The 21,982-nt window shown below is 43.3% G+C and overlaps 1 protein-coding gene across 4 annotated transcripts in view; it reads right to left on the reverse strand.

Moving 5' to 3' along the window:
* The window catches only part of Vg (transcription factor vestigial), a 153,056-nt gene that overhangs the window by 37,506 nt on the left and 93,568 nt on the right, over positions 1-21,982 (reverse strand). For 3 of the 4 annotated variants that reach the window (XM_076830776.1, XM_076830775.1, XM_076830778.1), the window contains exons 4-5: positions 15,531-15,654; positions 13,083-13,309 (exon numbers count right to left, since the gene is read on the reverse strand). In XM_076830776.1, the coding sequence (XP_076686891.1) occupies positions 13,083-13,309; positions 15,531-15,654 (351 nt within the window). The remainder of the gene's footprint in view (positions 1-13,082; positions 13,310-15,530; positions 15,655-21,982) is intronic. The other variant, XM_076830777.1, reaches the window with a different exon arrangement.

Consider the following 21,982-nt stretch of genomic DNA (forward strand, 5'->3'; position numbering starts at 1 on the left):
ACCCCCTCGTAGTCCTGAAATCCAATATACTCGTGGTAAAGGAGAGCCCCCTACTTTGATTCGACCCCGTCTCGAAACTCGTATGCACCGATGAGCGGATATTAATTGGAAATTAAGCCACTAAATCCTTGTGTCTTCGACGTTTCCGTGCGATATTGCTCCGGTCCTTTATGGGACCAGGATTGCATGCATATGAGAACAATGATTCGTGAGCATGGTCGAAGTAATTGCTACTTCTTTGAATGTATGCCAATGAGTTAGCTTCTGAGGGAATATATCATTCAAAAGCAGAAAGAAAAAAACTTCTTTTAGGTCCTTCGATACCTTTTATTGGTTCAGTACTTTATTTTATAAATTAGTTGAGTTCGAAGTATGGCTGCCAGGCAGCGATGAACACTTAGAGAGAATCAGTGACGAAGTCAATGAATTATGCGCCCTTGATATAAATATAAATATCAATTTTTAAGAATTCCTACAGCAGGTGTACCTTGATGGTTACGTTACTTCTCATATACGTTTAAAGGCATCCATCTAAAAAAATCGAAAAATTTTTGTTTGCATGCTTTCATTCGACAACGTCTCAAAAAGGCTCAGTTAAAATTTTGGATCGAAATTCCTAACGGCACAGATTTTATAGGCAGTGCAGTGGGATCAACAGTGTGACGGCCTTAAAAATAGGTGTTTTTTGAAGATGGATTGTGACGCAGGTATAATAGACAGAAATGTGATTTTTCTTTTAATCAATAATACATTTACTCATCTAAAAAAAGAATCGATTCTTGTTTTAATCGAACAAACGCATGGAAAATAGGGCAAGTCCCCGTCACTAGACGACCGCGCTCGGCGCCAAACTTTAAGTACGTTTTTCTCGAAACAATTTTTCACGCACTATCGCCACGATAAAAAATGCAATTCTTCACCGAATCGAAAAATTCAAACGGGATTCTACTCGTAATTACACTGGCTTCCGCGCCACCTTCTATTGCGAATTTTCATACACTCAATTGTTTTTTACGAAACATTTTTGTGCGAAGAAACCCATGTTTCAGGGACCCTATAGTTTAAACATTTGGCAATCATCGCGCAGTTGTTTCTTAACACCGCCTGAGGGTAGCGCGATAACCACACATGTGTAATTAAGGAATATCTTTGGTTTTTCGATTTTGGACGATCCTGTCTAAAGTTATCGTGACGATAGTGCAGGCCAGTTTTTTTTACAACGATGCAGCGCGCAATGCATATCAGATGCAGGGGTGGGCAAAAATGAAATAAAAAAATTGGTTTATACTCTACATTTGTAGCAGAATAAAGTGCAGAAAGTTGTAGACCCACGCATTGCATAGTTTTTTCTAGAAAAAATTATAAAAGTCACCTATGCTTTCGCACGATTTGATCGGCGGATGCCCTTAAGGGGGTAGAGGACATATCGAAATCTTGAAAAATTAATTTTTGTATTATTATTAAATCTGAAAGTGCCATGCTTTGTGAACATTTACAACAATGTTTCGTGAAGAAATTCGAATAATTGCGGAAATTATAGCGCTGAACGTAATAGGGGACTACACTATAAAGCCGTTTATCTCGAAACTACATTTTCAAACACGGTGTACATCATAATTCTTGAACGAACGAATATTTTCACATAAAATTTTAACTGAAGCTGTAGAATTCCATTCTCTATCGCGTGGAATTTCCGCATCAACATTGGATGTTTGTAAAACATTTTATAACTGATTAAAGACGATTTTTCCCATAAAAATGTGGGGAAGAATAGATTCGTGTGTAACTTTTACAATTTTTAAGTTCGCCCAGCAAAAATTCATACGGTTACTACTATTAGTGTAGAAATTACTCGCCCCAAAGCATTTTGCTTTCAGATGATTGGTTCACCTGGGACTATGTACACCGCTTACAGCTGCGCGCAACGCGGGACCATCTTTAGCTTCAAATAACTTGAATAATTTTCAACATTCTGACAATTTTTTTATTTCACATTACTCGTAAAAGCGTGCATAAAAAACTGTGAAAAATGCCCGTATGGTGATTATTTGGTATCTGAGCAATCCAACCGGGAAGAAACCGTCGATTTCAGTCGTTCAATAGTCCTATACCCCCCTAAGTACTTTGGTTTGCTGGACTCTCAAAGCAGGTACTGTAGAACTCACGACGAATACTCTATATTGAGTTCCAGAATGGGTAATTGCTGGAGGTTACATATTGGTGAATTTAACTTCAGAGTCAGAATAACTTAGCGAATTAAACTTGAATGAGAGTGACTTAGCTTACACGAAGAAACTATAGAGTGCCTGTATCTAGAATTAAGAGATTTAGAGTTAAGTATCTTGCTTGGTACCTTAACTCGTACCACCACCTGCGCCCAGTTTAAGAAGAGAATTTCGAAACATACAATCTACAAAGACGTGAGTTACTGATGAACTATTTCCCGATCATAAAGATTGCACGGTGGATATTAACAGCTTCATGCGAGGAATCCAGAAGTGTACAAGCACATGGTTCGATGAAATCTACCACCCTCTACGCTTAAGATCTTCGCGCACCGTTAGCGACACACGTTAATCCCTAACTTTTGCCCCCGTGTGATAAAATTGCACGAACATGAGGAGTTCTCGAAAATATGATGGCTCAACCCCTGGACATGTCCCACATTCCTCTTTTTGGAGCAAGTGGAGATCAGAGCTCTATTTTCCAATATCCACCACCCAAACACCCAATCCTCTCTACGAAGGATCTCTAAAGAAGAGGAGGAAGAGCGGGTCCGACCTGCGGAGGTGAAAGGACGAAGAGGACGCGCGTTCGCCGCGGAGTGTCTCCTGGCCGCGAACGAGCCGACTTCGAGAGATCGATATAACCGCCAGCTTTCGACCACTCCCTCCATCCGGCTGGCTGACCAATCGAGGCTCGCTAGCCATCCCCGGCTAACCTGGTGTCCCTCTTTTCCATTCTCTTCCCTTTTGCTCTCACCGACCGGGCAGAAGCGGTACACAAGCGTGGATTACGTGACGTCAGCGTTGCGACGCCATTTTCGAGGCGCGTGCCAGAAAGCCCCGTCGGCCTGCACCGACTCCGCGGATCCAGAATATTCTCCGTAGAATGCCCCACACACGGGCGAGAATTTATGGCGAAGATTCCCTGAATTAATTCCCCCGGAAATATTGAGAGCACCGGCTGGGCCCATTTCTTTGTTTCGCTGGCGGCCGCTTGACCGACGGTGCTCCCTTAGTCAATGACGCGAGGGGGGTTGGTAATCGAGATCACGTGAACGATCGATACCGGCGACCTTGCGTCGGGGATGATAACGTGGCTGCATAGTCTACCTCGGGACCTACCGGTCCGTTTTGTAAACAGAGGCTCTTTTAAAGCAGGGTGTGCTACGTAAGTTAACCCTTGGACGGTGGATGCGACCACGCGGCGCATGGAGGGCCAATCTTGCGCCAATCACAATAGTTTTCTTCGTGGGCACCATGGAAACAGTTTATATGTTATACTGAATTTTCAGGTGTCAATTAAAGTAATTCAATCGATTCCATAACTGGGGCAAGTTATGCAGGAACCTACCAACCCTCAAATCGACAAAAAATTATTTATTCACAGTACGGATCTCGCAATTTTGTGATATTTACTTTGCAAAAAATACCAACCAGTAGAACAACTCTTACATTATACAATTATCAAACCTACCAAGCCATAGTTCCATTTTACGCTTAGAAAACAAAAAATAAGTACAGCAAATTTGAAACAATATTAATTATCCTACTCGGTATTAAGTAACCCTTTAAAAAAGAAAATTGTGAAAGATTTACTAGAAATAAAGTAAAGCTACTGTTCTTTAAAAATTAAAATCTTGAAAGTAAGTCTACTTAATCAGTTGGCCCAACTGAGCAACAAGTAAAGCAACCATGAAATATAAAAAAAAGCTTTATAAACAGTACTATTAAACGGAGCAATTGGTCGCAATGATTGCTCACTATAAGTAGTACTTCGATTATTATCCTATCGATAACAAGGACAAAATCCATTCTCAGAACGTTGATTCTTTAATAAATCAGAACGAATTCCATTCAGTAGGTTCAACGTGAACATCAAAACTTCCACTGTGTTTGTTTCTGCTCTTCTACTGTGCCGCAGAACGAAAACTAACTTCACTGAAGTGGCTGTAACTTGGTAGTAGCATATTTCACTCGTAATCAGCAGGATCGTTTGACAAAATACCGTGGACGGAATTCAATTTTGCATTCGCAGGGGGGGATCTCGCGTTTGATTTAAGCTGTTCAAGGTTCGCGACGTCGTGGCGGCTGCGTGTTCGGAAGCAATAGATTTCGCGATCCCAGTTCGTCGCTCTTCCGGTTCGGATAACGAATCTCGCTCGTAAATTCGTCTCTGTTCGCGGCCGCTGGGAATTAATGCTCACCGGGGAAAGATAAAAGTACGCGAACAGCATTAAATTAACATCCTCGGGCCCAGTTTTGCCGTGTTGAACGTTGCTGCGCGATTTCTTCGTTGCCGCCGCGCATTCTTCCGTGACTTTTCAACTTCCTGTTCGGGGAAATGTCTGGCAACAGCGTTTCGCGAAATGCTCATGAAAACCAGACAACGTAATTGCTCGTCTTGTACTTATCGATCGATGCGGTGGATTCGATTTCTGCAAATTACTCAGCGCACTTGAATCGGATCACTGTAAGCACTGATAAATTGTTTTGTAATTTCCGACTGTTGAAGCAGTTAGGCTTGATTTTCCCATGCAACAGTATTAACAGAGGTGCAAAGTAATGTGTTTTTATTGAACCTGGTGCCAGGATTAAGGGGATCGAAAGTTCGAAGAAAGTTTTCCCTCTTGATGATGATTATTGAAATTCGATAAACTTCAAGCTCTATTTCGTTGATCGACAAATTTCATTTTAATATTAGTGACAGTAGTTTATAAGTCTACTTGCAGAACAGAAGTTGCAGTGTGTGGAATCTTTCACTATTCCAGGATCGTAAATGCAAAGTAGTACCTTGTGAGATTGAGAGAACATCCACCAGTGCGATTATACCAAAGTTACTTAATAAAAGCAAAAAGTAGTACAGAATTTTATTCACGAACTATTATCAAACACTGTTTAATAATTTCCCCTCCAAGAAATTATATCCAAGGAACATTACCGTCAAGGACCCAGTTCCTGATCACTTAAGAGTAAGTACCGCGGGTTTTAAACGTGTAAAGGGAAAACTTAACCTAATTTGAAAGATTTTTTGTTATTTCAGTAAATCTATGTTTTATCTTTAATTTGGTATTTAAAAAAGTGCACACATAATAATAATTATTTTATAATTTAACTTTGAAAGTGACAAATGCAAAGGGAGCAGTTTCTGATCACCTTCACGCGTTTTACTGTGAGCTATCAAATTTTGCGTAGAAATTTCAAAATAGAATTTCACATTAGAATAAATTTGTATCATAATAAGCTTATTATTTGGTTTATTTTCCTAAACTGATCAGGAATTAGGTCCTTGACGGTATGGCATGCCTTCTTGCTTTCAACCCCTTGTACTCCAAGTATGTTCATTTCGTTGAATTTTGTGGAAACGAGGTTGAACGAAATACTGATTTCGAGATTTGCTATACTTCCATCAGATTTCTAGTCCTTGAATTGAGAACCTTGCAGCAAGAGGGGTGCAGCTCCATTTTTGGCAGTTTTTGAGTTATGGCGTGTAATATGTGTAAAAAAATTGATGCACGTTTGATGCAAATCGCATAACAAATGAGCGATTTATTGCAAATATTGAACCTGCACCCATTACTATTTTGCGCCATATTTTTGTTATGAACAGCTCCAGATTTGAAAAATTCGCCACAAATAGAGCTAAAAACTCATCGACTCAATAACTACTACTTATTGTGTGAAAATATATATTTTTCAATTAGTGTTCCCTTTTCACTACCAAGTCAAAGCAGTAATTTTATAAACAGTTTTTTCTAATTTAATTGAAGTTGGTAGAAACGGAGCTGCACCCTTCTTGCTGCAAGTAGGGCTAGAACTATTTGTCGAATTTTTCGGTATTCGAATATTCGAATACTTCAGTTACACGGAATACTATTCGAATACTTCAGTTACACGGAATACTATTCGAATACTTCAGTTACACGGAATACTATTCGAATACTTCAGTTACACGGAATACTATTCGAATACTTCAGTTACACGGAATACTATTCGAATACTTCAGTTACACGGAATACTATTCGAATATTTAAGTATTCGAATACTGATGTATGGTGTGAATTATAAATCAAGTTCTTTAGGTTCATTTGTCAGGGTGAAATCTTGTAAGCTAATTTTGACCCACTTCACACCATACTATTCGAATAGTATTCGAATAATAACATTCGAATACTCAAATATTCGAAGTTTATTCGTAGGAATCGAATACTTGTAAAATATTCGAATACTCAAATATTCGAAGTTTATTCGTAGCATTCGAATACTTGTAAAATATTCAAGTATTAAATTATTCGAATAGTCCCAGCCCTAGCTGTAAGGACCTCAACTGCAATCGATTCCCGCAACCCCGTATACCGTGAGAACACAGAGAACGCGTAATTACCATTTCCGTCCCAAATGAATATCAAACTCGACGTTTACTCAGAAAAGAACATTTCACTTACGTACTATAAAAAAAAACTACCTCTATCAAAATCCTTCCCATCGTCGCCATTTTATCGATCAATTCCATCAACGAAAAGAACAAAAAAAAAACGGCGGGTATCAAGGAAGCAATAAATGAAACGAGGAAGAAGGAAGACCCTGAGGGACCGCGATGGCGACTTCCGTCGCGGCATAAATCATCCGTGCGGACGCGTCGAATTTGTCGATACCAGCCGGTGACGGGCAATTACATTAATGATTTCCCAGAGGCAATAGACAGCCGTGAGGCGAAGGCAGCGGGGGAGGGAGGACGGGGGAGTAACGGGAGGCATAAAACCGCCGACAGAAACCGTCACGCGGTGCGCCATGACCATTTAGAGTGCCCGGCGTCGTCGGACGTCACCCGGTAATTGCGATTTATTTCTCTTAATCGCGCTTAAACGGCAGCCAATTTATGCCGGCCGAGTTAATTTTACGCAATTATATAATTACCAGGGGGGTGGGGGAGGGGCTCGGGACACCGTGCCGCGGCCTAATCGGGGTGCCAAGCGGCGTTCTAATGGCGGCACTTCAGATTCGAAGACGCTTCGCTGGGACGATTCGCACCGAAATTACCGTCTCACCCTTCGAACGGCGAGTAAGTCCTTTCGAGGACTCGTTAAGAGTCTCGACGCTCGCCGAGGTGGTCGGTTTTATCGGCGACAGAAGCGGGAGGATTTCTAAGTGTAGCGCGGCGATTGGGGGCGTGATCGGGTACCTTTTCGTTCGGCTGGAAGGTAGACATCTTTGGGTTTGTTGTGATACGAAGTGAACTCTTCGATGGATTTTAAGTATTTTATGAGGGGATCAAGTTGTTTTAAAGGGTAACGTTAAAAAAAGGTCTATAATGGTAGCAGGATGATGAAGAATGTAGGCAGTGGCGGATTTTACACGGCGGCTCAGGAGCAGTTGTCGCCTGGGCCCCTGCACAGAAGGCCCACTCAGGGCCCTGCATGACCAAAATAAAATTATGATAAGGTATAGGTATCCAAACACTAGATTTTGTCTTCGCAATATTACACTTGGCCCGTTTTTAGTAAACCTCCTCTTCATTTTCCCGAAAAATGGGCCCCTGACCAGAGAAAAGAAATGATGATTTTAATCAAACACTATATTTGTTTTCTGTACTACTACACTTAACCCGTTTTTAGTAAACTACTTCTTCACTTTCCCGCCTCCCAAATGGGGCCCTCAGAACCTTTGCCACCTGGGCCTTTTTTCGTAAATTCGTCACTGAATTTAGGTACCGTCATTCACACAACTGTGTTAAGTGCGTATGCACCTGTTTAAGTGTTGTTTCATGGATGTTGAAGAAAATACGTGTCATCAATGGAGGATCAAAGAATCAAATTTTTGTGATCTTCAGTGGTGTCTGTTTATGTTTCGGGACTGATTGTACATAACATCCCTTTGTCGCCTCAAGTCAGGAAATTGTTTAGGATAGAGCACACCAACGAAACAAGTACCTAAAGTCTTTCATTAATGTCACATGTATAGGTACCTATTTATATAAGAATACGACTTTTAAACTTTTTTGTGATCATGGCTACGCAAGAAATAAATTGATAAGATCAGTATTCAATTAAGGGGACTAGGCAATCAAAAAATCAATTATTTTTATTGGATTTTCCGAAAGTGCTATCTTTTCTGAATGAAATGCCGCTTGGCTTATATTAAAATTCGTAAAATTGTTGATTTAGCAGCTAAAAAGGTCGAGAAACTATAAACGCGTTTTTCTCGAATCTTTTTTCTCTTGGTTTGCGCCTAGTTGCGACTGAACGGAGGTTCAGATCGACTTGAAAAAATTACAGGATGTGTAAAACATGTGCCATTTCCCGCCAAACCTCTGATATGGTCAGTAAAAATTCGAGATTTTCATAAAAAAATTAAAAAGTCGCGGATTTTTAATAGCGTACAAACGCGATTGATTTTTTCTTGAAATAATCGCTGTTTTTCGGCCACCAATTTAATAATTCTGTTTTAATTTTAGCTTTTATTGGTCCCGCGGTAACCTACGGATGTAACAAACAAGAATCGCAGCTTGAAATTGGATTCCCTCACTTTTTAAAACCAATATTACCTGAAAACTACAGAATTAAGTTTACAGTTAAAATGTTTACCAGTCAGCACTGCCATTTTCAAAGCACATGTTTATTTCATACCAATTTTTTTTTCAATCTCTATGATAATAATAAACATTGGGTAAAAAAGATACATCTGGATTTGCTTTCATTTTCTTACAAATTACATTAAAAAGAAAGTGTTTCTTTCACGGAAAACGACTGGCTAATAGTCCTCTTAATGGAATTCAAAATCAAGAATAACTTATTCTAAATAAAATCTACACGGAAAAACAAGATTTAAGAACACAAAGAATAGAAAGAAGAGAGAAAATCTAAAGCTACCCCAGAAGTCTGAAATTAAAACGAACCCCGGAGAATGTCTTCTACCCTACCTAATCTGCAAAAGAAAATCCTCTGGCAGCTCGATTTGCAAGAACCAACCAGCTGTTTTAACCCGGGGTTATCCAGAAAAACAGGGAGTCGATCGCGAGATCTCTCGAAGCACCGAAAATTAGCGTCCCTTCTGCAGCCCCGGAATAAAATTTACAGAAATCTGGAGCACGGCGCACGGCGGCTTGGTTTTTCAGCGAGCATCTCTCCGGAATCACAGAATCGGTGATCCCTCGAAACGAGAAAACCGCCGGGGACGCAAGTCCTTCCTTATTTATTCATTAATTTCCAGAATCGATGTTTGACGACGAGGTCGCGACTACTCGGAACCGGCGAGCGTGCACCAGGCGTCCCTTACGGTAGCACACGCCAGTTAGAATAGTGAGCGTTGCCGGCATTCCGGCAAGTAAATTCTTGAAAACTCGTTTGGTCGGTCCGATCCGCGAACCAACTCTCAATCTGCGCCATAAAGCAAGGCGCGCGCGTGCGAACGCGAGCGTTTCCTAAATTGGCCCTAAATCCCCTGCTCATTCGTTCACGGGAGTTCCCCCGCCCGCAGCGTCGATATATGCACGTTTTCGGGGACTTTCACTGGGAGCACGGTCCGCGGGACTTTCGGCGCGGATCTCGCGAACGTTTCAAATTTTTCTCGAAATTGAAAGTATGTTATATTCAGCACGAAAGTTTCTGTGGAAATAACATTTCTTACGGACTTTTAAAGTAGATAAATATTTGAACTTTTGTTTTATTTTGGCACTGGTTTTGGGACTCCGTAAAATTCTGGTTAGGATTATTTATTCTCAGCAGTTCCCCTGCTGTTTTAGTAGAAGAATATTTTCTGGTGGCTTTTAGTAAATGGAGTGATGAAGGAACAAAGTAGAAGGGATGAAGCGTGAACGGAATCTCGCTTGTAATAAATTGTCAAATTGAAATAATCAAAATGGCTACTGAAAGAGGGTTGAACTCATGGCGCATGGAATCGGTAGCAGCGAAAGGGATGAGAGTGCGAGGCTCTGGTATCGATTTCCAACCCTTGAATTCGCCATACATGGAACCAAACCGTGGCAGACCGCGTCCTCTCCCTTTCTATAGGGAGATTGTCAATCCCTGTGTACCTGCCACATCCAAAAATATACCTGTCATTTCAGAATATAGAAAACTGAACAGTTTTTCGTTGTATTAGATGAAAAATCATGCTCACACTTGAACACAGTAGCGTACGAAATATTTATACAAATCTCGTAGCTAAACTAGACTCTGAGAACGTCCTATAATCTTTTTCTTAAACAATAAACACCTACCCAATCGTATTCGTCATGACAAACAACCCCTCGCAAACATATTAAGCAATGTCACCTGTAATAAACAAATGGTGACATCGAGCCAAATATTAGTTCCCTGCGCAACCCTCGCTTACAATTATTTAGTTCCAAGTGCACCGAGCACTTGTGCGCCAAATTGTGCACTGTGTTCAGCCGCCCTGCTCGCAGTACTGCAGTTCAAGCGTTAATTTCACAAACACGCTGTATATTATTCACGGCAGAATCTATCGTCCTCCCTCTAATAAGTCAGCTGATTTCACCGCAATTAATTAAAAATGTACGCATTGAAATCTACTATGTCGATTGGTTTCCGTGATTTCGCAAAATTCCCGCGACCTACTCGCAAACGGATTTGCCGTGACGCCGCTCGCCTCTTCTCTCTCGAAACGCAAATGCAGCGCACGCTAGTTGCAACGCAGGGTGCAGCTGCAGCATGCCGTGAAAACACCACGCCCATCGGTGATTGCAGAGACCACTCCCATCTGTCTGCACGTCGCTGCAGCCAGCACGCCTTCCGCTTTCACCCCGAAGCCAGTCTCACGCGATTTCATCCGACACGTCTTTAGCTTCTGGTGCAGCGTTCCGGCACGTTTAGGAACTTCCGCGCCTCAGCTTTATCTTTACGGTATTCCCCCGGTTCTCAGGGGCTTCTGGCGCTTCCTCAACGGCTCACAGGACCCGGACAATGGGATGCGCGGGAGATTTGAACGGAAGTGCTGACACTTGTACCCCCCCAGTCCTCTCGAGTCTTTGAGAAGCCTAGCTGAGGCCGTGTTAGCCCATTTAATCAAGGTCGATGGCGCTGATGGAAGCGATGAAATGCAGAACGGCACCTTTAACAGTAGGTACTATTACTGCGCGGAAAGAAGGCCCCTGGCAGGCGGTGCAGTTCGCCGCTGAGGCGATTGGTTTTTGTCACCTAATTGGGCATACTGAAGAGTAAAGAAGTTTAAGAGTGTTACTTCACTCGTCGTTACGGGGCGCACGTATTTTTGTTATTGGCGGAACCGGTCGCATCTACTTAATACTTTTTTTTAAAAAAAATGTTTATTAACAGGAATATTGTACATTCAACATAATAAAAGGTGTTAACAAACATTATAAAAAGAAATACCTAACAATCTAATCTTATATGAACTAGATGACTAATTGTTCCAAATGGTGGAAACGCTTAGCAGCACTGTAACGGTATAAATTCTTAGGTAATACAATTTGGTATCGGTAAATTTTAAAAAAGAATTGCACGTCTAGTTCCACAGTAGACTGAAGAAACTTAAGCTGAGAGGGGAAAAAAAACTAACCAGAAGGAGGGTGAAAAAACCCCAACATCTACTTAATACTATGCACACAGACAGGGGTTCAGGCGGGGCTAGCGGCGGACTGCATCGCCTGCCAGGGGTCTTCTTTCTGCGCAGTGCATAATAGTGGTAATAAAAAGTGGTGACTTCTTTGTCCGCTAGTGTAGGACGCTAAAAAATTATATAGCCTCCAAATTCTCAACCCCCAAATGTACCTACTACTGTCTTCAACCTCAACTGCTATTACTTACGCTTCGCAATATTTCTACCTCCAACATATTTCCACAATATCACCTACACCAAGCAACGGCTACAACATCTAGCACTGTCTTTGACCCCCGAAGGTTCCATTTTCACACGTTCGCCAGACGATTCAATAGGATCCCCGATGCTCAATTTGCTCCCCTCCGGCTAGCGTCTCGACAGAGATCAAGCGATCGATAGTGACGCGATCCCCTGCGATCCTCGAGCGCTCCCGGAACCGTGGAAAAAAGGAGAGGCGCACCAGCGTCCCGTTTACAAGAGAAAGGGTACGCGTGGCTTTTTATTCGCGATTTACATGATAAATCTCGTCGGAGGAGGATCGACTCGACATCAAAGTTGGAAGGCCGAGGAGCGGCAGAGCGAGCGGAGGCAGAATGGCGCGCAGGTAGCGCAAGAAAGGTCGGTCGGCCCCTCAGATGCTCGCAATTAATAAGAGCTTAATGGGGGCCGCGGGCCGATATAGCGCTGCCACGTTCGGGACGGCGTTTCTTCGTTGTTCTCTCCCACCGAAATCATCGATGCCGACGACAAAAAGCCACGGCTCGGCCGTAAAACATTTCTCTCCGGTCGGCGGAGGTGCTCGGGACACGTCTTTGCAAAAAGGGCCGCTCCTTTCTCTAACCCCCGCGGCTCCCCCGTCGAATTATATAAGACAGGGAAAGCCTGCCCCTTCTAGAGAAGTAGAACGAAGTCGACGAAGCCGAGGAAGAATTCGAGACCGATCTCCAGACAACTGCAGTAAACTACAAACGCAACTACTTATACAGCAAACCTTGATCCTTGCTTCCATGACTACGTTGCCCCGTTTCAGGGCCCCGTGAGTTTAACGCGGCGAGAAGTTTGGTGCGTAGAATGGTAATTAAAGGAGGACCGAAAGGACCAACGCACGAATACACGAAGTCTGGCACCAACGTCGATCGTGCGCACCTAAAGAACACATTAATTTCAACCTTTCGTCCCACCACAGTGAGCCAGAACCTGAGAGCCGCTTTGCATCGAAACAACCACCATTCAATATCCGCGACTACGTGCTAAAGTAACCCTAGCGGTTCTACTCACCAGAGAGGGGTGGGTAAGGGCCGTGAGCGTAGGGGGGTGCGGATGAAGCGTCGACGAGCGACTGCGACGGCGTCGCCGACGTCCAGTCCTTGTAGGCTGCCGCGGCGTGCGCGTGGTGCGCCGCATGATGGGACGTATGGTGGCCGAGTCCCCGTGCACCACCCAACAACAGGCCACCGTAACTCGTCACGGCCGCCATATTATGGTGGTGATAATCGTGCACAGCCCTGTAACAAACCGTCCGCCTCTTAATTCTGTGCTCGATCGTCGGGACCAGGAGCAGGACGTAGGAGTGTAGCCTACGAAACGAATAGACCAGGGACCGCGCGAAGGGAAATAGGCGAATGAAAGAGGAGGAGAAAGAACACGGAGAGATGATAGAAAGAAAAGGTGGGTAGAAACGAGAGAGACAGAGAAGGAGGGAAAAGAATTCTCGATATCCGTGCCTCCTCTCAAGAACGGTGACAGACTGGTAATTTATACGGCGGCCGACGCGAGATCAGCGCTAAAGATCTTTCCAGCAGGGGTACCTGCTCCCGACGGTTTTCTGTATTTTTCACGTCTCGTTTTCTCTTTGCCTCCGATCCTTCTCCCCCTTCGCCCACCCTCCTCCATTTAATCTGCCTTCTCATTCTCGCGCGTGCTCCGCGCCAGCCCTCCATGTCTCTTTCCTCGATTTCGCCCGATTTTTCTCCCATTTCCTTCCCTTCGCCCCCTTCACACAGCCTCCTACTCCTCCGTCCCGCCTGTTTCTCGTCTCGCGCGCGCCGCGACATTCATTTCCGACGGTTTATCCCGGCAGGCTATCGCGTAATGAGCGTGTCGCGCCTGCCGGAGGTGGATCTTCGGAATGCGTGAAGCATCGGCCGCATTAACGCCCGTTAATTGAACGGACGGCGCACTCGAGGATCTCGCCGATTTATCATGGCCTGGTTCCCGCGCGAACCGCTGAGCTTCGAGCGTGAAACCGTGCCGAATTTAAAATGGAGCGCGCCGACGTTCGAAGAGTCGCGCGGATTCCTTGGGAGAACTCGGCTGCCTGATTGGCGATAACCAGCGCTGGTAGTGCATCCACGCGCGGGGCCGTTTTCTTATTAGTGGGCATAATTTCGGGGATGAATCGAACAAGGTGGAATAATGAAAAAAGGGCTGTATGAATGTAGCTCCTGGCTGGAGTTGGCTTTGGGGTGTACAATTGCGCGTAGGCTTTTGTTACTTCTTTTTTACGTACAGACTTGGGTGATATAGGCCGGTATCCATAGTCGCTACTTAGTCTTAAGCAAATGCTTAGGCATTCGGCATCCTTTACTAGCCACTAGGTTAGTAGAGGATGCCGCGTGCTTAAGCATTTGCTTAAGAATAAGTAGCAACTATGAATACCAGTCATAGATGGTTCTGTAACCGGAGCGTTGGAGCGGAGCTTGGAGCAGGAGCGAAACCGGGGCACAGAAAATTTTTTACTGCTCCACTGCTCCGAATTTTTATTTTATTATTTGAATTTTCTTTCATTTTATAAGAGCAGATGCATGAAATGTTTTTAATAAATACCAATTCTCAAGTTTTCATCATTGGAAACATATATCGCAGGGACGCGCAGCCTGGTGTTAAGGGAGCGTAATACTTTCTTTGCCCGAAAATTAAGGATTCTTTATGAATTTTTTTCTACATCAAAATGAAAAGCTAGAAAGATTGGCTTTGTTGCAAATGAAAGATCACTGTTTGAAAGTATTAAAGGAATTTTTGTTTTAAAAAAAAGCAGCTGGAGCGGAGCAGGAGCGAAGCTGGAGCAAGTATTTTGATGTAGGAGCAAATAACAAATTGGTCTGCTTGACTCCCCTGTCTGTAACCCTATTTTTATCGGGGCTTTCGTTTTTTATAAACAAAATTATTCACGAACGGTGAATAACTATTTCTGATGAGTGAGTGTTTTATCATAAGTGGACCTACAGTGGCGGACTTAAGGAAAAAGGCCCAGCTGGTGAAGATTCTGAGAGGACCATTTTCGGGGACAAGAAAAGGTAGTATATTAAATCTAGTTAAGCTTAGTAGTAAAGAAAATAAAAGTATGGTGTTTGGATAAAATCATAACTTGAAGATGGGCCCTGGAGGGCCTTCTGGGCAGGGGCCCAAACGGAAAGAGCTCATCGGCCGCCTGTTAAATCCGCCACTGGGTACTGAAGTATTACTATTGGTAGTTCGAAGCAGTCTCTTTGAGTCACTGTTGTAAGAAGATGCTGAAACTTGTAAGCTAATGGAAAAATGTTCATTTTCCTGGAGAAAGGAGAAGTTTAGTTTTGATTGATCTTTTGAGACTGTTAATGCTTTCGAGACAATACTTGGAAACGAATAGGACTAACTTCTAAAGCAGTGAGGAAAGTGAGATTAAGGTTAACATTTCCATAGCATGAAGATTTGGAAAGATGGCATAAGGAATCGTAGCAGTCTCACCTGTGGTGGTATTGTGTATAATGTGGATGCCATGGGTCCGTTGGGTACTCGTAGACCTCGCCAGGGTGCTGGCTGTTCCAGAAGGAAGCGGGGAAGTTCCTCATGGACATGGGAGATATATTTTCTGGAAAGAAAGGAACATCGCTAGTAACACGCTACACGTTTGATCCAGTGAAGATTATTTCGTCAGGGCATCTCAATACACAACTGCCTTTCATAACCATTTTAGGAGAACATAGAAGAAGAGGCATATTATTCGCTTCTCCACTTAAGTCATTACAATTTCACGTTACATGCTTATGTAAATTTGCGAAACTATCCGGGCATTTCTAACTTCTTATTCCGCGTTCATTTAAGTACATTGTTTTAATACCACGCTATCCTACTTTCATGCCTCGTTTTGCCCTTAAAAGGCAAGACTTAGCGTGCTATTCTTCACTTAAGAACCTCAATCTCTCCATGCATGAAATGCAATCTCCCTAGCATAGGAAAATCTAGTACCTCCTTGTTGTTGCTACCTAACAGTAATTCGATCGCCACCAGTAATCCATACACACATCTTCAAATTCTTTTCTGTGTAAATATAACCAGACTTGACCAAGTCGTGTTTGATAGAAGACCAGAAATCGAAAGGAAATCAACGCCCAAATAAATCACGACACTCTCTTAAGGGGTCGTGCTCAGTCAGGAGGCTAAAAAAAGGGTGGTTTTGGAAATTTTTTACCCAAAAGCTATAACACATTTCTCAAAAAATCTTTCTTCCTTTCAAGGATTTATATTTCGAAAAAACCTTCGTTCAAATACTAGACAATACAATATAATAAGTAAATTCTTTTGAATTTTTTATTTTAGATGATCCACTTTCGAGCAGCAGTGATCACCGCAGAAGCCTTTTTTTTAGAGAACCTTCGATTGATGGACCATAACTTAGTTATTGATAAATATTTTTAAATGAAAAAATTACGATGCACGGTACTAGATGCAATCCTTAAAAGGAAAAAAGATTTCTTGAGAAATGTGTTATAGCTTTTGAGTAAAAAATTTCCAAAGACCACCCTTTTTTCGGCCTCATGACTGAGCATGACCCCTTAACATACTCGGACGGTGAATCATAGAGTTTCCGCGATGCATCTGCGATCGATGGCCTTGAGTCTTCACCAATCAACAGACCCATCGACGCAACATTTTCTGCCGAAGGGGGCCCGTCCCGAGGAACCGCGGCGGAATGTTTATTAAAATATTTGTATCGTTTCCCACGGGCCAGAACGCGATTCTTTCGTGGGCTCACGATAAACGAGTAGCCGGATCCCACGGGATCGAACCGCGCGACAGAAAGGTACCGCTCGGTTGTTTTACAAGCGACCACTCCAAAGCCAGAAGCTTGTCGTGTATCCTCCCGCGAGTCTCCGGGCCCTTGGTCCCCGGGATTCCTTTTTCTCTCTCGAATCTCCCTTGGCCAATCCAAACACACATATTCGAAGGTTGAACCAACGAGGTCGAGCCAGCCGACGATTTATACTTCTAATTCCTCCTCTCGCTCTTCCTCGATCTCATCTCCGCCACGGTCGCTCTTAACTATCCCATGGAAAGCGTCTCGGCCGCTAATTTATCCTGGGACCACGAGCTCCTATTATTTAACGTTACAGGTGTCGTCTGCGTTGATATCGTTTGGATAATCCCTCATTCCCTTTCATTTTTCTTCCTTTCTTTTTTTGGTTGATCTCTCGATCTTGTACCTACTCTATCGCGCGCTGCACCGTTCCTGGAACCCGGTGGTTCCAGCTAAAGGTCGTAGTTTGAAAATTCAATGTCGTGCAAGTAGAGTTTTGAGTGTCGAGTTTTTTAGAATGGGGTGTTTATATTGTATCTGCACGTAGGAAGAAAGTGGAGGTTTCCAAAAGGATACTCGTCTACAGAATTCTTGGATTGAGTGATAGAAAATGTGCTACATGCTTCTTGGAAATTAAAAGCATTAAAAGTTTCCACAAAAATAATTATTTTGTGCAAACAATACAAAAGCCAGTAGAGGCGTCCACACCTGGGTATCTCACATCACTTAATCTTGAAATAACCTGTTAACAGGTCCACCTGCCCACAAATGTCACTTAAGCGGTCTCCCTACCTTGAGCGGACGAGAATGATGCGAACTTTGGGAATTTTTTAAGACCAAACCATTAAATATATTTACTTCCAGCTTTGTTGCTTCATTTGTCAATCTTTAGAGAATATGAGAAAAAAAATTGTATGCAAAAATAGTGGTTATATCCGGAGTTATAGTGTTTCAAATAGAGCGCCTTACAAAAATCATATGCGCATTGTTAGCATAAAATCAGCCGTTCTAGTTGTCTGAAATAGAAATTTTTAAAATTTGGGTAATCTATAGGAGTGTGGCTATCGCCTGAAATAGATTAAACGAGAAATATTGAAAATTTAAAAAAAAATAACAGCGTCTAAAACAGACATGGATTTCTGCAAAAAATTCGTTGGTTTTTTAAGTAGCAAAAGTCTAATTTTGCAAAAACCGACTTAGTTTTAATACCAGCGAGAATCTACTGAAGATATATGCCAAGTTTTAAGTAAATCGGGTGATTAATTTATGATATATTATGCTAACCAATTCGAAGAATTTTTTGGAACTTTTGAGAAAAACGCGTTTAAAGTTTTAGGTACCGTTTTTTTTTTAATTAAATTTTTTTTAAAACGTTGCCTAAATATGTGCAAATATAGGCATAAAGTTTTTAATTAATATAATTTCAGGTTTTCTCTTAAACAATAAAGTAGGGAGACCCCTTAACGGTATGTCCAAATTTTCCAGGTTTTCCATTAAAAATCTAAAATCTATCTTTCAGACGCAAGGTACCACCCTTTAAACCCGAATAAGCGATATCCAAGATCCTTTCAGCAACATACAAAAAGAAAATGACTAATTTCCATTGAGAAACAAACCCCAATTAATTTTTCCCACGAACCAATAAAAACTATTCTGCTTAAACGATCATCCCCTCACGCGCCTAATAACAGCCCCACGTTAACCCACTTCACATCATCATTTTCCACAGAAACACGCCCGCCCGATGTCTCCGCTCCGTTCTCCGCAGGAGCTCCCGTCTCGTTTCCGTTTCGGCGGCAGTCGGCGCGGAAGACGCAAAAATTCGAATCCGGCTCGCAATCTCCTTGTCCCCAGAGGGCTCCGGAACGATACTGTAATCCGATTGGGTATCGGGTCGTCCCGGTAACAACTGACCCGCGACACTTCGAGCATAAAGAAGCCATGGGGCCGCATTGTTTCCCACGCGTGGAATGTCGAATGGAAGGATGGCGAAAGCGGGGGTGAAGGGAGCGGAGGAGAGTTCTCGTTGCCGACGAACGTGTAAAATATACTTTCTGGCTGACGCGGGGGGTTCCGACCATAGTTGGCCGCGGATTGGCCGTGCGCCGCGGCGTCATCCTCCTACACACGTATCAAAGAAAGATTGACTAACTGTCGCGTTAAATATTGCGATTTGCTTACGGGGGGGGAAGATGCGAGATAGCGGCGGGAACCGGCCTCCGCACACCTTCGTCCTTCGTTCCGCGTCCTTCGCCCTTCCACCAGGACCCCACGCTCCCTCTTTCCCGGCCGCTGCGCCTCCCTCGTTTCTCTTTCTTCTCTCTATCCCCCTCCTGTCCCAACTCCTCCCGGACCGCCGGCCCCGCCGGCCTCAGCCGACTGTCCTTTATTTATTAACGCAATTAAAGAAACAGAGTGTCGAGCGTCCTACGGCCGGCTTTCTACTGTGCCGATGCCGCGGGCCCGCAAAGAGGGGGCGGCAGGAGGGCAGCCAGGGAAAGGTAGGATTCAATTCTATGCGAGCCGAGGCTCTGACGGAACACGAGAGGGATGTCGATGCCGAATTCACGGGAGAACACGCGACAGCTTGGAATCAGTTACCGCGATTTCTACGGTCATCGAGGGAACAGCGACTGTGATTTGCTTGAGTTTAATGGTGGATGCCTGGGACCTGGGGGTTGGGAGGTATTTAAGTGGTTAATAGACCTCGCGACGGGGGAATAAGAAAGTTGTAAGAAATGTGCATAGGTAGAGTGGTCGGGAAATATTCTTCGGTAGTCTGTACCTAAGTCAATGGAGTTCCTTGAATGATCATTGTATGGCGAAGAATGCCTGGTATTTCAGGAGCTCCATGTATCAAGAACTAATGGATGACGTCAAAATGAATATTCGATAAGTAATGGATCTAGCTACGAAGTAGCTGCAATTTCATTGCATCTTCAGTAATTCGAGGAATAACTACGTACATACCCCACGCGACTTCCTCAATTCTGTTACCTACTGGACGGCTACTGAAACGTCGAGTTTCCTTCTTCAAAGGTACAAACTCAACAGACCTCTCAGCCACTGATCTTTAAAGAGCCTCATACACATTGAGATCTGTATCGACAAAGATAATACAAACACTCAAAAATGGAACTGAACCCCTCTTGCTACGAGATCCTCAGTGGCGGATTTAAGAAAAAACGCCTATGTGGCAGCCCTTCTGAGGGGCCCAGTGTCGGGGTGAAATGAAGAGGTAGTTTACTAAAAACGGGCCAAGTGTAGTAGTACGAAAAAATTGTAATGGTTGGATACGTATACCTAATCATATTTTTTTGGAGATGGGGCCCTACGGGGGCCTTCTGTGCAGGCTCATCAGCCGCCCTGTTGAATCCGACACTGAAGGTCCGCAATTGTAGGTATCCGTATCAGTTGCACCATCGAGGTATCGACGTTTCAGGACATTACTACAGACGACGTTACCAGCTGATACCGAGACAGGCAAATACACATTGAGACTAGTATCGTTATAGTGACACTTGCAACATGTATCGATATAGATCTCAACGTGTGTGCAGCCCTTAACAGTACTGTATAAATACAACAATGCTGTTGTCCTTTCAAAAATGCAAAAGATCATTCCCCAAAATTTCAATCCACCTGAAATAGCATTATCCTTTCCAATCCTAGCTAACATCCGCATCAAACACTTCACTGACGCCCCTGCCACTATACAGTCCTAACGATACAAAGGGTCTAGCCGGCTAGGCACAAGGAAAATGTCCCCAGCATCAATTTTAGTATTTATATAATATATACCAAATAATGTTCTTAGTCTAAAAACCATCGAGAGAAATTTCAGATTTCTACCCCCTCTCGTTAGGGTGATATGGGGATAACAACCCCAAAATTTACCATTTTTTTTCTCAACAACTGCGTAAGAAATTCGAATGCTTCAAAATGTAGGTAGTAGGTACTTTTTAGCTCTACCACATATACTTTCTTCGAAATTGCATATCAATCATTAAGGGTGGAAATACAGGAATTAATTTCTTGGGGGTTTGTTTCGCTCCATATCACTCTAACGAAAGGCGGTAAAGATCTGAAATTTCTCTAAGTGTTTTTTTAGGCAAAACACATTATTTGGTATACATAAATACTAAAATTGGTGCTTGGACCGTTTTCCCTATGCTTACCCGGCTTTCACAGTACGGTGGCCCAGGTTGCGTGATAATTAATTTTTACAGCTCCATTCATTCCCGCGGATCCTCCAGCCGTGATTTATTTTGAGATCCAGCGGCATCGATCGCTCCACCTAGCGCGCGATAGCCGGATACAAATGTGGCCCGTAAATCTTCGCGCGGGACACCAGTCGCTGTGTTTCATTTCTAAAGCCCGCGAAAAATAATCGGCTGACACGGGTTGGATGAGTTTCTCGCGTCCGTCGCGGTGCTCTGCGTCGACGCGTGGCGCTGGCGCCGCGCCAGAAGGTGCCTCTATAAAGACGTCGCGCGTCGCGATGCCGCGATTCGTCAAAACGTAACCCAGTGCAGATTGATGTGGCGGTGCGACCGGATGGCTCGTTATTCCGATTCCGACCTCGCGCATAGGCGGCCGGAGCTAAAGGAACGACGCCTCTGAACAAGGACCGCCACCTAATGACGCGTTCCGGTCTATTTTCGATTTTTGCGTGTTCAAACACGGCGCAGCTTGTGCGCGATCGGGACAGTGTGACTATTCGACTTAATTAGCGATAACGATTTAAAGACTTTTAGATCGTTCGGCAGATATAAGTCTACCACAAGCTTCATACACAATAGGATCTCGATAATGCGAATTTTCGTTAATTCAAGGTCTCACAAGGGAAGATCCTGAACCCGAAAATTCAAAAAATTCTGAAACTTTGTCAATATGTAGGGGATTTCCTCCTGATTACAACGAAATTTTTGTTTGCTGCTCAAATTCACTCGAAGGGGCTGAAATTAACCCCCGAAAATTCGGCTATTTTCCGATTTTGTTTTATAACTCGCGAAATGTAAGAGATAGAGAAAAAGTTTTAAGACAAAAGTTACTTCTTTTGATTAGATCTATCATTTGGTAAGAAAATTATTTTACAGTTCGCGAGTTATAACAGAAAATC

This window comes from Andrena cerasifolii, chromosome 2, assembly GCF_050908995.1.
Source record: "Andrena cerasifolii isolate SP2316 chromosome 2, iyAndCera1_principal, whole genome shotgun sequence".
In the NCBI taxonomy this organism is placed as follows: domain Eukaryota; kingdom Metazoa; phylum Arthropoda; class Insecta; order Hymenoptera; family Andrenidae; genus Andrena; species Andrena cerasifolii.